Source organism: Physcomitrium patens, chromosome 11 (genome assembly GCF_059467195.1).
Source record: "Physcomitrium patens ecotype Gransden chromosome 11, ASM5946719v1, whole genome shotgun sequence".
In the NCBI taxonomy this organism is placed as follows: Eukaryota; Viridiplantae; Streptophyta; class Bryopsida; order Funariales; family Funariaceae; genus Physcomitrium; species Physcomitrium patens.
In genome coordinates this window covers 15,396,586-15,414,060 of record NC_143420.1, presented here as the reverse complement: position 1 = coordinate 15,414,060, position 17,475 = coordinate 15,396,586, and the positions used below count along the sequence as shown (strand labels likewise).

General features: G+C 40.3%; 2 protein-coding genes across 13 annotated transcripts; one reads left to right on the top strand and one right to left on the bottom strand.

The window, feature by feature from the left end:
- Window positions 1-106: 106 nt before the first annotated feature.
- Window positions 107-3,954, bottom strand: LOC112288390 (uncharacterized). Of its 2 annotated transcripts, none has more exons than XM_024532514.3 (3): window positions 3,470-3,954; window positions 1,571-2,828; window positions 107-1,471 (listed from the first exon to the last, which is right to left on the bottom strand). In XM_024532514.3, the coding sequence occupies exons 2-3, from the start codon at window positions 2,783-2,785 to the stop codon at window positions 554-556; spliced, it is 2,133 nt and encodes a 710-aa protein (XP_024388282.1). In that variant the 5' UTR covers window positions 2,786-2,828; window positions 3,470-3,954; the 3' UTR covers window positions 107-553. The 2 variants fall into 2 exon arrangements, with proteins under 2 accessions (XP_024388282.1, XP_024388281.1); XM_024532513.3 differs by having other exon boundaries at window positions 3,452-3,950.
- Window positions 3,955-6,064: 2,110 nt separating this feature from the next.
- LOC112288974 (cysteine protease ATG4B) lies at window positions 6,065-10,809 on the top strand. 11 transcript variants are annotated; one of them, XR_016505611.1, is made up of 11 exons: window positions 6,065-6,218; window positions 6,633-6,709; window positions 6,864-6,970; window positions 7,520-7,946; window positions 8,137-8,222; window positions 8,374-8,424; window positions 8,584-8,958; window positions 9,304-9,442; window positions 9,604-9,659; window positions 9,954-10,024; window positions 10,237-10,809. XR_016505611.1 is itself a non-coding variant. In XM_024533789.3 (11 exons), exons 4-11 carry the CDS (start codon window positions 7,754-7,756, stop codon window positions 10,413-10,415), a joined length of 1,161 nt encoding a protein of 386 aa, XP_024389557.1. In that variant the 5' UTR covers window positions 6,066-6,261; window positions 6,633-6,709; window positions 6,864-6,970; window positions 7,520-7,753; the 3' UTR covers window positions 10,416-10,809. The 11 variants fall into 11 exon arrangements, 7 of the variants coding, with proteins under 7 accessions (XP_024389557.1, XP_024389559.1, XP_024389555.1 ...); XM_024533789.3 differs by having other exon boundaries at window positions 6,066-6,261; window positions 8,584-8,969; XM_024533787.3 differs by having other exon boundaries at window positions 6,084-6,218; window positions 8,584-8,969.
- Window positions 10,810-17,475: the final 6,666 nt, after the last annotated feature.

Below are 17,475 nucleotides of genomic sequence, written 5' to 3'. Positions count from 1 at the left end.
AAACATTCTTCCAAGCGACAGATAGAGACTCGCGGGACTGAACTCGAAAACATGAGCCAGGAACTGAAGGCACCAAATGAATGAAATACTGTGAAAAGCTTGTGTGTGATGGAACAACACGATGCAATCTTCAATTTGAAGATCGCGATTGAATTAAAATAATCGAAGGGTAACTAAGAATTGATCTTGTGATATCCTGTCGATGATATCTTTTGCTTCTGATATCTTTGCTGATCACACGACCTTATCAACTGCACAGAAATCACCGAAAGACTCTCAATTCTGCGACCTACTAATGTACTTAGGCACTTGGTGCAAGTCGTCTTCCTATGTTGTGCCTCACAAATCCCCTATCTGGGTTTGATGCGGGAGATTGAGGGGAGCCTTGCCCTTCCTCAGGACCGAGTTTCAAGCGCGTAGTGTTGTTCTCTGCACCCAGTGTTAGTGCTTCCCATATTCTACAAATCGCATTTCGTCAATCAACTCTTCCCCATCCAGTCTTTCTCTTGAAATCTTCTTCTACTTCTTCTTCTTCTGCTTCATGTCTGACTCCCTATGTGCTCTGACCTTCACTCATCATTCGCATCCGTTCTTCCTTGAACCTCTTGAACTCCAACCACTCCTCAAACTCAGACCTACTGGCTTCATCCAGACTGGGAACCCCACCTGTCTCCTTGTTTTTGCTTTTCTCACCTTTCTCCTCGTTTTTGCTCTTCTCGTCTTTCTCTGCTTTCTCTGGCTTCTCCTTTTTCGGAGGTTTGTCCGCATTCTCGACGCCCTTGTCCTTGTCCTTCTTTTCTTCCAGGAGTTTCAATCTTTCCTCAATGTCGCCGCAGAAGCTAGCAATGCGAGTCTCGAAGTAGCGGCTTGTTGTGAACGTGGAATGAATCTGCCCCTCAATGCTCCATCTTAACTTCCTGCCTTCCATCGTCTTTGGGAATCGCCACATCATGGTGTCGCTATAGTCGCCGCCAGTGAAGATCACCCCGCCTTCGCTGGTGAAGGGAAGCTGGTCCAAGGGGTTGCCCGGGACTCTTCGCGCCCAGTTCCACTTGGAGCTCGTATCCGCCATGCGATGGGGATTAGACCTCTCAAAAGGAATTCCTTTCATTGACTGCAGTGTCCACACAAAGCTACCCCCTCGATCAGCCGTGTCCTGCTTCGGGAGCTGCTCAAACCTCCATGGCGTCGACTTCATTGTGGAGTTCATCGTCACAGCTGCACTAGCTCTTAGTCCCGCGGCTATGCCTCTCGTCGCTCCATCGCCAGCCCCACTCCCTACGGTGATATTTTCCGCATGACCGATCTTGAACACCGTGTTGGAGGACGAGTTCGTCATTGTCACGCTCGTTCCTTCCTTCGTCTGCGGCGTCAGCGACAACATTACCACCGTCGGAAAATGCCCCATGCACGACTCGTGCCACTTAGAATTCTCCACTTTGAATCTCACATGCTTCACCCCCACTGTAACCTGGTTGCACAAACCAACACGCTATTAGTAAACGCCATTTTCATCACCGACGCAGATCGAAACAGACGTGTTCGACGTGTGAGGAACCAAAATAGCTACCTGCAAGAAATTTGCCTGGGCTTCAACCGCCGCAATAAGCTGAATATTCACTTTCGCTCTCTGAGGATACAAGAGCATCAATTGCTTGTATCTTCGATGCGGCTCTTCATCCACCAAAGCATACTCCACCGGCATCATCAGGATCGGGACTTCTAATTGCATCTCCCAAACCCCATTCTGCGCTTGAGCCACACATTTCGGCTTCCCCGCACCCAACCCAACCGAAGCATCCCTCCCTCCTCGCTGGACATGGCCCCACAATGTATACAACATGGCGTCATGGTAATTTTTCGTGCTATAGTCTTCCACCAATTGATTCATAACTGAGTCCATTTTCGCTCTATCCTGCATAATTTTTTTCGCTTCGCTGTCCAGTCCACTGGATCCCTTTTTATCTCCGCGAGGCGTTTCGAGGGACTGGAGCACTTCCGCAAGTGCAGCGTTATCCGCTTGCCTCCTATTCAGCAAAACCCTGAATACGTCTGTGTGGCACTGTGATGCTGCAATCACGGCGGTTCGCCACACCAAGAAAGTTCGGTATGAGGCGCGAACCAATTCGTGCAGCTTCTCATGCAATCCTGGTAAGCCCCGGATATCCCAGCCCCCGGACTGGAAGTGAGTGCTCCCAGGTGGAAGCATGGACTTGCAGTTCATCATCTTGCGCAACCAATCCGAGTTTGGAGTGTTTCCCGGCTTTTCTACAAATGGGTAGCTCTCAGATCCTTTCTGATCTTTCCATCGGGTGGCCACCATGAACCCCATCATCGCTGTGCTCGCTGACATCGTTGGCTGCAAGAGCTCCTCCACAACCTCATCATGCCCAGCTTCGGCAGCTTTTAAGATTCCGAACGCAGAGAAAAGCCCGACGAGCATGCTTCCGCTCAGATGCTGATTCTGAATCTCCCGGAGCCGACGAATGCAGAGAATGTGGCCCCCGCGGCACGCTTGCACCATCGCATGCCCCACGGCGTGGGATTGAAAAGAATCCTCCAAAACCAGCGACGCAAGCTTGTGGCTCGGGTACAAGGGATCCTCTTTGCTTCCTCTGGTTTCCAAGTCTCGCCACACTTCTGCCACGGATGGATGCTCAGATTCCGTCCTCGCGAGAATGAGTGCGGAATCGAGATTAGGGGGCTCGCCCGTCTTCTTGGCTACTTTCTCCGCTTGACGCAGCGCATCCGACAGGCTCATGAGCCCTTCCGAGTCGAACACCATAGTGTACAATTTTTGAAAATGTCTAGCTGTGTTGATAAAGCTCCTGAGAAGTCCGTTGCGAGGAATGAACAGTACACCGTTAGAATTACAAACATGTGGGGTGACGTGGTAACCATGTTACCGACAAAGCAGAAAATTTATGATTCCGAACGCCGTTCGAGAGAAGGAACTGGACAACTACGACGACACTTTTAGACAAATATTGCATCAACTGTGGGAATCATATCGACTCCCAGTGGATTTCAATCACAAGATCCACCGATAAGATCTTACTGCAAACGCCACAATCCAGTGGCTGTAAGAAAAATGCCACTTCTCAGAGTGACTAGATGCCGTAATCACAACCTAAAACGACCATGTTGACAACATCAGAATCTGCCGGCGAGTGCAGAACCTGCTCACCTCCAGAATTCACAACACTGACTGAACAACCTCTCAAAAGAAAAATCAGAAGTAAAACAAAACAAAACAAAACAAACAAGACGCCTACACGACAAAACCCCTAGCGAACTCACGCCCACGCAAACTCACGCCCACATGGCACCGCACAAGACCGACTCAAATCCAAACTCCGCCAACCTGAGCGAGTACACAGCGACCCAGCGTCTCTCTCTCTCTCCCACCCAAACCTTCCAAATAGATCCAGGACATCAACGAAGCAGTCACCTGGAATTAGTAGCTTGCCTCTAGTTGATCGGTGCTAGTAGCAGTTCCTTCTCATCCTTCCAAAACACCCTCAACACTTCGATCTGTACAAAGAGCCAGGGATAGTAACAACCAACAGCCAACAACAACGAAGTAGAATCCGAAACCGCAAGGTTCTGTCTAGAGTGGGTGCAAAGGGGGGAGGGGGAGAGGAGGAGGAGGGGGAGAGCAACACAAATATAGGCTGTCGGGGGAGGGGGGGGGGGGAGGGGGGGTGAGAGAAATGAAGGCGATGGTTGCAGCAAAGCTCCGAGGATGGGGGCGCCGAGAGGGAGAGGAGCAGCACTTTCAGAAAGGCAGCCGCAGTAACAGCAGCAGCAGAGCAAGAAAAAAGAAAAGCCCCAATTGTGCTGGGGTGGTGGTGAAGGTAGTGGTGGTGAAGGTGGTGGTGATGTTGTTGTTGTTAATGCCCTCTCAGCAATGCTACTAGTGTTTTGTACTACTACTATCATCACCACGTTGTTGTTGTTGTTAATGCCCTCTCAGCAATACACCTCGTGTTTTGTACTACTACTACTACCACCACTGCTACAACTCCAACGTCTAACTACTTCCTTCCTTCCTTCCTTCCTTCCTTTTTTTTTTTTTTCTAGTGGGGCCCCATCTCATGAAAGTCAACACCGAAGCCAAGTAAGGAAGGAAGTGGGGGGTGGGGGCTGTGGCAAGAGGGGCAAATATAGTGTTTGAATCTGAGCCGAAATATTGGTGTGGTTGAAACTTCGGGCCTCTCCTTTCACCCTTGATTCCTTCTTCCTGCGCATTTTTCTCCTCTTTCTGCTGTGTCCGTTTCAGTGTTCGGTTTCTATGTCGTTTTACGCGTAAGTCGAACTTAATTTTCTTTATTTATATGTGTGTGTGTGTGTGTGTGTGTGTGTTTATCTTTGGTAACGGGAGTAGAGTGAAATGTGATGGAAACCGACCGGTTTTGTTGTGTTGAACTAGTATCAGAATAATTGAAGACGTGGGTTTTTGATTGTGTGTCATTGACAATTTGTCGTTTAATTTTAGCATGATTTGAGGTTGTGGAGTTTCTGCAACAGTTTTGAGGAGATTTCTACGACCCTTCTTCTGTGCTCAACTACTGCCTGGCCAATAAACGTTTTTTGTTGACTGTAATTTGTTTTTTTCTTGGGGAAACGGATGGACTAAGTTGCTATCATTTGGAGATGCTCAATTGATGGATTGAGTCGAAAATTATTATCTCGTTGCATTCAATGAAATATTTTCATTTTAAAATTTATCTTGTTAACTTAAATGCAATCCTATATACATATATCTGTGTGTGTGTGTGTGTGTATTGACAGCATAATTGAAATTATTTGCTGGTTATTTAATCAAAAACTAATAAACATTGATTCAATAATAAAATATTTTCCGTGCATGCAAAATTTTAAAACACGCCACAAACTAAAACAATAAGATTCATTTTGGTTGTTTTTAACTTTCATAAAATATAAAGATTGTATTACTTACATCAAATAAAATTGTGAAGTTAATAACCCATAAATTAAAAAGGCCTTTATGATTAGGAGAGAAGATGAAGATAGTTGTAATCCAGAAGCGTTTTGTGATTGGCTTTGTACTTAAAAAAATCAACAAACATGTCAGGTGATGTATATATATATATATATATATATATATGAGGTGGAATATACTTCCTTTTTATCTACATTTCATGAATGGTCTCCCAAGACTTGCATTAGACCCCTCCTCAAGAGCAGGTTTCTACAAAAACTAAAGTAGTTGTGTCGTACAATTGCTCATAATACCCATTTTAGTTTAAAGATAAATAATTCTATATATTGTCTTAAGAATTTTTAGAAATAACATATTAGATGTCTTGTTTAAAATCACAATAAAAAAAAACTGATTTGGTCCATTTCATGATCTCTTCATATTGAACACTATCTCCAAAAAATGAGGCTTTTATGAACAACTTTTTTTCATTAAGCAAAAGACTTTTCAGAAAGCTTTTGGATCATGACCTCCTTTTTAGAGTGGGCTTCGAAGTATATAGATTGCCTAATCATAAATTACTTAATGAGATAAGATCCTCGAATACCACTTAATTTTTTTCAATTTCTCTAAGAATATGACCAAATATACAAACTAATTTACTATTACTTATCTAACATTTATATTCCCTTCACACACAACTTTTGTAATCTATGTTAGATTAAATGTACTCTTCTTTGAACTGTTTTACTCCACAGAAAAAGAATGTATACTGTGTTCATATGCACATCCAATTATAAATAAATAAACAAAAATCACGACGCGCAAAAGACCAGAATTTCAAGAGAAAATTACAAACATCGTTAATTGGGGAGTTTAAGTCAATTTAAGACCAATTTAAGCACAAGGAGTAGGAGTCCTGTCCACCTTCGGATCAGAATCTCGGCCGTATATGACACCCTGGCAGATTCCTCCACGTGTTCCTGCCAGATGTCTTCGCGTGACGGCGCGATCGCGTAGGGGCAGTCTCTGTATCCACACAAGAGATATGCATACAAGAATACAGATACTAATACATACTAATACGAATCGTATGGGAGAGTCGTCACTCTCGGCGTCGAAACGAAGCTTGACTCTTCGTCAATCCTGCAAGCGTCGTTTTCAATCTAAAGGAATTCGTCTACACACAATCGATTCAACACGCTATCGGTGTGAGGGGTTTGGATTCCCTTCGTCTCTGTCTGCTCGGGCGGACAGCGCTCTTCGTCCGAAGGTATCCGCTGAAGAATTTGTCATCGATTGATCGGAATCGCTAGGTTTGGCGTTCTCTCTGTTTGTGGTGGTGGTGGTGGTTCGATTGTGCGTGGGTTGTTGTGGTCTTGGTCCGAGGGCTTGAGGATTTTATAAAGTGTTTCTAATGTGGTTTGAATTGAATTTTGGGGTGGTTTTGTGAAGATTGTGAGAGTTCGTTTTGGTGTGAGGAGTGGAGCGGGTTTGATTGGGAGAATTGAGTTGTCTAGGGTTTGAGGTCGGGAGCGGGTGGGGTTAGTTTAGTTTAGTTTAGCTTGGCTTCGGTTCCGTATGATTGCGCCTTTTTTTATCGGTTTAGGTAGGATCGATCTAGCCGATTTCCTTATTAGCTTGTAGTTTCGATTGAGTGTGGATTGGTGGATCGGTCCTTGACCAGGGCAAGGTGTGGGGAGAGGTCGGGGTCACCAAGCGTTGACAAACACAGTTCTCCAACGGGACGGCTGGGAGAAAAAGGTAGATTGGCCAGCGGAAGTCGATGGCATTTCGTTGCAGAGGATTTGATTTAGGGCTCATTGCGTAAGCATTGTCGCTGTGTGGGTTATTTGCTTTGCGGGAAAGGAATCAGTGATTTATCAGAGCTGAAGGTGGAAAAAACTACTTTCCGCAGTTTGCGTTGAAGCGATTCTGGATTTATTGGACTGCAAATTCAAATAGAGCAACCTTGAAGCTTGTGAACTGAAGCGGATCTGAATCGAATCGGAGTTCTTCGTACACGTGAGTATGGAGAACAACGTATTGTGAGGATGTGTTGATGCTTTTGAATCGAAATCTTTTAGCGCTCGCATTATCAATCTGTATTTATTAATCAGGCGGTTTGCTATCTGTGATTTTTTTTTTTTTTTTTTTTTTTTTTTTTTTTTTTTCTCTCTCTCTCTCTCTCTCTCTCTCTCCTTCTCCCGGAGCTCTGTGCGGACAATTTCGTAGACCGCCCTACCCTCTACTTCAGTGCTTGCGATCAAGATTTTGGGTGGTACAGGCTCTCGCTAAGGATTTTTGTTGCGGGCTTGAAGAAATAGCTGTGTTTTGAATAACCAAATTATTTTAATACTTCGTTATCACAAGCATATATTCTTTTTCTGTTAGAAATAACTGCTGTCCCTTCAATCTTTGGATAATTATGGCGAAAATTCTCTTTGAATATACCAAAATAGGGTTGGAATAACGAATGGAATATTCAAAACCGAATCTGACGCATTTCTTTTCTACTTTCAACCCATAAATTAGGTTTTTATGTTCTGAGGAAATCTTTATGTCTTGATGCAGGAGGCATTCACATACGTATCTTCTTGTGTTTTGACTTGGTTGGAGGAGGTTTTCAAGTACGTTAATGCTGAAGAGGCAGCTGGAATGGGTGGATCTATTGGTCTGCAGGCACGATATTGAGTGAGGCATAGTAAGTGAGGCAGTGGAGCTCCAGTGGGGGTTCTTTTTCATTTTCTGGTTGTAAAGAAAGCAGGGGCGCTGGAGGTAGTAAGGAGAGCTGTGAGGTGCGGCTCCATGCGGCGTCTGCAGGAGCTGCTGCTGGGGCCCAGGTTCACAGCAGCGAACGCATCGTCAGGAAGTGAGATTTGGGTTTTGGGACTATGTTATAAGGTGTCTGCAGACCCTAACAATGAAACTCTTTCGGTTCAAGCCTTCGAAGAGTTTATCAGCGATTTCACTTCTCGCATCTGGATCACCTATCGAAAAGGTTTGTTTTTTCTTTTGTCTCTCATCAACAGCACATGGCAGACCTCAGAGTTTTGACGAGGCATATCTTCAGCTGCTTCATCAGTCGAAATTTCAATGAAACCACAGATTGTGTACCTTTGGGACTGACCCATCCCTGCTACTTTGTCAAATATATTTCATCATTTCTTTTTGGTGATTTGCCCCTGCAGGTTTTGAATGTGTGGGCCAGTCAAAGTTGACTAGCGATGTGGGATGGGGATGCATGTTACGCAGTGGTCAAATGCTTCTAGCTCAGGTTGTTCTCTTTGCCCTTATGATGATTGTATCGAGGAACCCTTGCATCTCTTTTCTTAAGGTGGAGGTTTGTAACTTAATTTCTTTTGGGTTATACTTAGTTTTTGTTTTTCTTCAAGTAACTGGGTTCTGGAATTGGGCGTGTGATGCAGGCACTTGTTTGCCACTATTTGGGCAGGTCATGGCGACGGGAGCCTGGCCAGGTTGGTGGACATTCTTTTTCCACGATTGCATACATGTTCACTTAGTGCTTTTCTTGTATTGATGTTGGGTGTTAATTTCTTGCTCTATTTTGGGTTTTTATCTTTATCCGTATGGCAGGCTGTGAAGCTGTTTTTAAACCCATTTTGTGTGTTGTACAGCCATGTTCGCAAGCATATCTGCAAATTCTGCAAACCTTCGGTGACTCTGAGTCGTGCCCCTTCTCGATACATAATTTGCTGGAGGCAGGTCATCCTTTTGGTCTGGCTGCTGGATCTTGGCTTGGGCCTTACGCTCTTTGTAGGACACTAGAAGCGCTTGCAAGGGCAGACAGGGAGCAGAGTCAAAAGAAGGGTGGCAAGCGAGCTTTGCCTTTCGCTGTATATGTAGTTTCTGGAGAAGCAGAGGGTGAGAGAGGTGGTGCACCAGTTCTATGTGTAGAAGATGTTGCGACATTGTGCTCCAAGTGGAGAGAGCCAACTGAAGAATGGACTCCCCTGTTGGTGCTCGTGCCTCTTGTCCTTGGCCTTGACAAGGTGAACCCTAGGTTTGTCTCATTGCTCTATTCTGCTTGGTACTTGCAGTTTTTGTGTCTCAGCTTTGTCAGGTTTTCTGAATATTTAGATGTATGCCGGACGGTTCAATGGGGATGCGAAATTTTAATCCTTGTCCTTGGATTACCTTTCTGGAAACTTTCGTGATTCGGAGATTTTCTCCCACTCTCGCAAGAACTTATATTGATAAAATTAATCAAGGGATAGTAGACATAACCAGTGCTCAAGTGTCCTATAGCTCAAGTTGAAGAATTTTATTCTGTTGTTTATGAAACTGATTGCATTAGGATCCTTTGAAGTCCTAATGAGTTGCCTTACTCTATGCAGGTATTTGCCGTCATTGAGGGCAACATTTACCTTCCCTCAAAGCCTTGGAATTGCAGGTGGTAAGCCAGGAGCTTCAACTTACTTAATAGGCGTCCAAGATGAACAGGCGATGTACTTGGACCCCCATGAGAATCAGCAGGTAAACGTTTAACGTGTAAAATGTGTAGGCCTCACACGGTATTACTCAGTAGCCTTGGCAACAGTAACACACAGTAGGTGCATGTTGATGAACATCACAAGGTAGTGTAGGCATTGATATAAAGCATTGAGAAACTGATGATTGCGGTGGTAATGTTTCAGGTTGTGCCAGTAACACCAGAGAATTTGGAGCTGGATACTAGCTCCTATCATTGCAGGTAAGTCATGCATATTCGTATACCCATTCCAGTAGCGTCTGATTGGAAGCCCACACAGAGAATTCATCAACATCCCATGAAAAACTGCTATCTGTAGTTTAAGATGAATGATTGGAAGGTTTGCGAAGAGTACCCGAAGTCGTATTCTCCTACATTGAAGCAAATCTGAAGATGATAGATACGCAATGCCTACTCTGAGTAAGATCTACCAAGGAGTGAACCTGCCTCTTGTGCCTTTTTGGTGCAACAGCACAGTATTTCTTGACAACGTTTTTTGGGTGGATTCTTGTGCAGTACTGTGCGGCGTCTCCCATTGGATACGATTGATCCGTCTCTTGCTATTGGTTTCTATTGTAGGGATCGAGGTAAGGCTGCGACTTCCTTCTGGATGTACAAATGTTAGATTGCAAGTGGATCTTTCGACTTTAGATTTCCAAGATGTTATCTTGTGCCTCGGGCTGCATTAGTCTTTGTAGCATTTTGTTCAGGTGATAAGAAAATTGAGAGCTACTTCATCGATCTGCTCATTATGAAGGATTTGTACTAAACAAGTGAATTTGTTGGCCTTCGGCAACAGCCGAGTTCGATGACCTGTGCGCACGTTCATCAGAGTTGGCCAAGCAATCCAATGGCGCACCCATGTTTACTGTTGCTGAGAAGTCTGCTCCTCCAAAGCCAGCAGACAGCTGCAACTTGGATCTGGAAGAATCGATCCCCAAAGACCCTTCATCCGAAGATGATTGGCAAATGCTTTGATGGGAATGTAGTAGGATCATTTTCGACTGCATATCATCTCACTGGCTTGTATTCCGCTAGTTGCGGTTGTGTCGTTATTGGACCGCTTGTATGAGCAGTCATTTTATGTAGTTCAGGACAGAATGGTTTGACGTTTAAGCATTTAGTGAATTCAATTTTCACGATTTTGGTGTCACCATGACACTCAGTTTTTAGCTCGAATGGAGGTTAGTATAGCTGATGGCCGTGCTGAGACCTTGTAATGCTGTTGTATAGGATTCTTTGCCCACCCGCCTATCCTGTCCAGTATTTTGTTCATTTCTTAAGGTGCTCAATCAATTGTGGTTGGTGCTCAATAATTTGTACATATCCATCTGTGATTATCTTTTTCTTGAATAAATCCACTTTTTACCTACTTTCTTTCGCACCTGCTTTTGGCCACAACCAGTATATTTCTACAGTCTTTACTGCTCAGCGAGGTCTCTGCACTCCACTGTGACTAGCGACAATCATCTTGCAGTCAAGAGTTCCAGAATCCACCGCAAGCCGCAACCAACGCGCATTTCGAACGTACATGATGAAGTGGACTCTGTATAGACCAAGACACTCAAATTTCTCAATTACATCGTACACTTGGGGAAGTCCTTCCGCAGCTACTGCCGGAACTCTTCAAAATATTGTGAAACCACTCTGTGCTCCTGGTCCAGTTCAATTAGAAGAATTTTCAGGTTGATAACAATATGTGATACGTAGAATACTATCAAGGTGGTGTGTGATCATTATCCTGAGGATGTAACAATAAGCAAGGGAGAAAGTTGAAACATAATCCTAAAATGTGAGAAAAGCATGGGTTGACTGAGTTGGAGTTGTGTTGTGGCCCATAACAGCTTTGATTGGAAACATGGTAATATTCCACAACTCTCCTCCTGGTGGGTAATATAGCTGAGGGAGAGGACTTGTCATCCTTTGTTGTTATTTGTGTTTGTTGTTATTCATCAAAGCCTTCGCCAAGTTGTATGTAGGAAGACGTGAAAACATGAACTACATTTGCAAAAACTCATTTTGGTTGTAGGTAAATACAGCATCTTCGAAATATTGGTATTTTATTTTTAATCAAATGTAATGATATATGGTATTCATGTGAAGTGTAAGGTACCACAAACGACTACTAAATTTTAGAATAAAATTTAAAGAAAATATCAAGATTTATAATATCTGTTTAAGTTGTGTTATTAAAAATACATAAACGATAATTCATGTGAAAAGCAAGAATACTTAAATTTACAAAATAAAAGAATATGAAATTAAAAAAAACAGTATTACAAAAATGAATACCAAATATTCGATGCATGGTTAAGACCATAAAAAGCTTTATAGATGCAGCATGTCTTAGATTTATTGTTAGGAGTGAAAACACTTTAAAAATATATGAATTTCTTTTGAGAAGATACTATTTATAAGAATTATTGTAACACATGTTTAGTAGGTGTAGTAATTACATAAAAATATCACATACAAGAAAGACTTGTAAAAATATAATCTTTATAACTGCAGTTATAAAGCAAGTATGAAAAACTGACTTGCACCAAAATGCAAAAAGATTGAGTTAGCAACACTCAAGTTTAGAAATATTTTAAGAATTCGGATTGGTATATACATATATGTGTATATTTAACTATACTGATATATACAATTTATTTACATATTGATCTAAATATAAGTAAAAAGATTGAGTAATAAAATAGAAAGATTAGTAAAATTTATAAAATGTAATTTTTATTTATTGTAACAATAAAAATATCACAAAAATTTGATTAACTTCATTATCTAAAAATTTATAGTTAAATATAAAAATAAATATATATACATGAAATATAATAAGAATTTTGTAGAAAATTTTATCTACAAATAATTGAAAGATAATGATTAGTATTGAAAAAAAGATTTTTTTTCAATTCCAAAAGATTTGCAAAAATGAAAGCAACAATGTTAATCTTATAAAATATAGAGATTAGAAAAAAATACATAAAAATATATTATGCTTATTTAAGAGAATTATTCAAATTTTATAATAAATTAAAATTATTTTAAAATAAATAATATAAATAAAATAAGAAAATTTTAAAGAAAGTTATTTTGAAATATATATATATATATTACTAAAGAAAAATCTATTACTTCTTTATACAAAATAAATGACACAACTAAGTAGAAAATATAATTAAACATATATTAGACATGAAGTCATTATAGAATAAGATATAATTTTATTTAAAAAATATATAGTATACATAAATATATAAAAAATTAAGTCTAATTATAAGAAGATGAAAAATATTAAAAACTAATAAAGACAAAAATTAAGCTAAATAAAGAAATTACAATCACATATGTCCAATAATTGTCATGGACATAATCAATACTATCAATTACTTAAATAAGAGGAATTAAATAGAATTAAGTAAAAGTATGTAAATTTATTAATATTTTATGGAAGAGCTTGTTAGAAGCTTCATAGACACACATTTAACTTTATACATGTCTATAGGTCATTAATAGGTTGAAAACTTGGCCAACAAGTTGGCCATATAGCACACATATAAAAACTTATCTTGCAAGTTAGACACATGTTGGAGGTCTTATATAATGTTATTAAGTAGCTCCTAGTTAGTTAGTATATATAGAGGTAAAAGTGACATCTTCTTCATTCTTATCAATGCTTTTCTTGTTCTTAGTCTTATTTCAATAGTTTCTAGTCTTTTTGTCTTTAGCAATAGCCATATTATTTTAAATATTATAATATTTTTGAAAGAATATCTATTTTTTTAATAGCAAAAGGATATATTAATTCTTTGATTTCTTATTATTTATGTCCTTGACGATTTTATAAATGTGCAAATTCATCATTCTTATTTTGTTTTAAAAATTATTGAATCATTCTACTTTTTTTTGTTGTACTTTAAAAGTTGTAGACAATCCACCTTTAAACTAACATTTTTTAGTTTTTTTAACATTAATTCTTCTTTTAAAGAAAGTGGACTACCCTTCTTTGTAGAAATTTTTATTCAATATTGTCAGGGACAAGAACTCGATGAAAGCTAAAGAGTAAGTCAGACTTTTCTCAAAAAGAAATAGGACAAAATAGAAATATGTATATTAAGAAAGAAACTGGAATGGCTATTGCCAAAATACAAGAAAACTAGAGACCCTTGAAACTAGACTAGAAGCAAGAAAGGAGTTGACAAGAGTGAAGAGGGCTTCACTCTTGCCTCTATATATACTATCTAACTAGAAGCCACGTGGCGATGTTCTATAAGACCTCCAATATATGTTGACTTTCTAGGCCACATGCCTTTGCTTGCAAGGCAAGTTTTCTATGGATAGACCACGTAGTTAGCTTGTTCTTTAAGCTTCCAACATGCGTGGCACATGGCTAACTTGTTGACCAAGTTTCTAACCTAAAAGTCAACTATAGACTCCTATAAAGTCAAAGCAGCGTCTATGAAGCTTCTAAGAAGCTTCTCTAGAAGATATTACACAATTAACCTACTTTTACATACTTTTATCTATTCATATAGGTAATTATATGTATGTCCGTGACATTACCCCCCCTTCTAGGGACGAGTTCCACGAGGAGCGGTGATTATATATTGAGAAAATCTAATATGCGGCGAATTGTATTTGCTACATACTCTGATCTTTGTTCTCTTCGAAGATAGTTGATGGGTCCTCTTAGCCATCGATAGTGTCCCATTCCAGGGCGAGAAGACCACCCTGTTATTTGATCACTGTTGAGGCCTTCATAACTTCCTTCAAATAATACATTTGAAACACCATCAGGAGTCGTTCCTATCTCCAATAATATCACCAAACATCGAGAATCTCTTCCAAGGTCGTGATACCAAACGCGTTGTATCTCACCATCTATTCGAGGAAGAACATGTCGTTCTTGAGGGTCTTCATTTCGGTTGCGTCGTCTTGAAGGTTGTGACAATCACAATGTTTCATCCGGTAAGTCAGCAAACGAAGGTTCTTGAGTTGAATCCGCTGGTTGTTGGCTCTCCATCTAATTAGCGTCACAAAATGCAAAGAAGTTACAAACAAGGATAGGAAATTGAATGTTATCTTGCCTCAATCTTGTCTCTTTTATAAGAGAGGTTTTCATCTTGGTTTTGATGGATGTCGTTGATGAAAAACTTTGACTTTAGCTGATGCATTTGCTAGATTCCTGGATGGCTCCTATGTGCGCTCACTAATATCATATCCGCACCAATGAACAAGATATTCCAGCTTATTTTGGCGCCGCCTTGAGTCTAATATCTCTTCCACCTCAAATTCTTCATTATTATCTACTTCTATAGGAGGCGGTGGTATTTGTCTTCTTCCTTGTATATCCACTGTCTTATATGGTTCAAGAAGAGACACGTGGAATACAGGATGGATCTTCATTGACTCCGGTAGATGTAACCGATATGCAACTAGGTTGATCTGTTCAGAAACAGAAAAGGAGCCAAGCCTACGATAGTCCAATTTGTCACAAGGTCGAGTGGTCTTGATATTGCGACGAAGTAGCCATACCTTATCACCCACGTTGAGTTGTGGTTGCTCTTTACGATATACATCTGCATTTATCTTTTGTCGTTCTTGAGCTTTCTTCAACTGCGCCTTCATTACTGCATGTAACTCTGACAACCGATTTGCCATATCTTCTGCTGCAGGATTATCAACTTTTGAAAAATCAAAAGTATCAAGTCGTGGATGATAGCCATAATTGGCAAAGAAAGGTGTTTGTTGCGTGGAAGAATGTACCGTATTATTATAAGCAAACTCTGCCAATGGCAGAAGGGTTGTCCAATCATCTTGTTGGTAGTTGATAGTACACCTTAAATATTGCTCCAAGACTTGGTTTACGCGCTCTGTTTGTCCATTAGTTTGAGAATGGAAAGCCGAAGATAGCTTTATGTCCACTTTTAAAATCTTGAAAAGGGTCCTCCAAAATCTTGACACAAATTGAGTTCCCCTATCCGATATGATATCTTTAGGTAATCCATGATAGCGATAGATATTATCAATGAAAAGCTTAGCTGTTTCTTCACCTGTGATAGATTTTGTACATGGCACAAAATGTGCCATCTTGGTGAAACGATCTACTATCAGAAATATAGAATCATAAGATCTTGAGCTTGGAAGATCTGTGATGAAATCCATAGAAACAGAAGACTATGGTTGTTCTGGTATAGGTAATGGCTGAAGAAGTCCGTAAGGTCGATGACAAGAATTTTTGATCTTGAACAAATATCACATGATTGTACAAAGTCTTTGACTGACTTCCACATTTGTGGCCACCAAAAATCTCTTGATATGAGTTCCAAAGTCTTATTATATCCAAAGTGCCCTGCTGCTGGAAAGTCATGACGTGCTTGAAGAACACGTAAACGTGCTTCTCCTTCTGGAACATATAGGCGTCCTTCAAAATATAATAGATTATTCTTGAACTCGAACTTAGAAGGATCATGAGACTTGGAAGAATTATTCTCGATATCATAAACAAGAGGGTCTGAGGACATACTGGACTGGATTTGCTTGAGAAAAGTTGAATTAACAGTCAATGTTGATTTCATTGCTCGGAGATGAAATTGCTCTGGTTTCAAGAGGACCGTTCTTTATTGCTCAAAAGCTGCATCTCCTTCTTTTGGTGCAAAATAAGAACGTCTAGATAGGGCATCAGACAAACCTTGTTGTTTTCCTGGCCGATAAGTGATAATGAACTCGAATCTTAACAAAGACATACTCCAATGAGCTTGACGACGATTCAACACGCGTGCTGACATGAAATACTCGAGGTTCTTGTGATATGTATACACAGTGACTGGACTAGAAGCACCTTCTAGATAATGACGCCATTCTTGAAAAGAATCCACGATCGCAAGAAGTTCTTTATCGTGGATTTCATAATTGATCTCGGCTGCTGAGAATTTTCTTGAATGAAAAGCTATCGGATGAAGTTTGTCATCTGTTCCCATTTGTGATAAAACTGCACCCAAGGCAAAATCCGATGCGTCTGTTTCCATAAAAAATGCCTTGGAAAAATCAACACGATATAAGACTGGTGCAGAGACAAACGATGTCTTCAAGGCTTCAAATGCTGCTTCCGCTTTTTGATTCCATTGGAATTTATCTTTACTAGTCAAGCGTGTAAGTGGAGCTGCAACTCGTGAGAAGTCTTTGATGAAGATCCGATAGTAATTGGCAAATCCCAAGAAACATTGGACATCTCTCACAGTCTTTGGAATCTTCCAATCCATGATTGTTTGGACTTTCTTAGAATCCATCATAAGACCATCATTTGAAATGATGTATCCTAAAAAGTCAACTTGAGTAGTGTGAAATACACACTTTTCCATCTTGGCGTACAATCCTGCATCTCTGAGTTTTTGTAATACTTGACGAACATGTATTTCATGTTCTTCAACATTCTTAGAATAAATCAGGATATCGTCTAGGTAGCAGACGACAAAATTGTCTAAGAATTCACGAAATACATCATTCATGAGATGTTGAAAAGCAGCTGGTGCATTCGTGAGTCCAAAAGGCATGATATTATATTCAAAATGCCCGTACTTGGTTCGAAACGCAGTCTTCCATTCATCTCCTTCTTTGATCCGTACTAGATTATATGCTCCTCTTAGATCTATTTTTGTATAGATCTTAGTTTGATTCAACTGATCAAGGAGTCCTGATATCAAAGGTAATGGATACCTGTTCTTGATTGTGATCTTGTTGAGTCCTCGATAGTCAACACACATTCGTAAAGATCCATCTTTTTTCTTTACAAATAAAATTGGAGCTCCTGCTGGAGATTTTGAATGGCGTATGAAATTCTTCGCTAAATTCTCGTCAATATATGTCTTGAGTTCAGCCAACTCATCTTGCGATAAACTGTAAATTGGTCCAAATGGTGGCTGAGTTCCTTCCTTGAGATCGATTGAACAATCGTATGGGCGATGCTCAGGAAGAATATCTGCATTCTTTTTCTCAAAAACGTCTTGATAATCCTGATATTGACTTGGAATGCCACTTG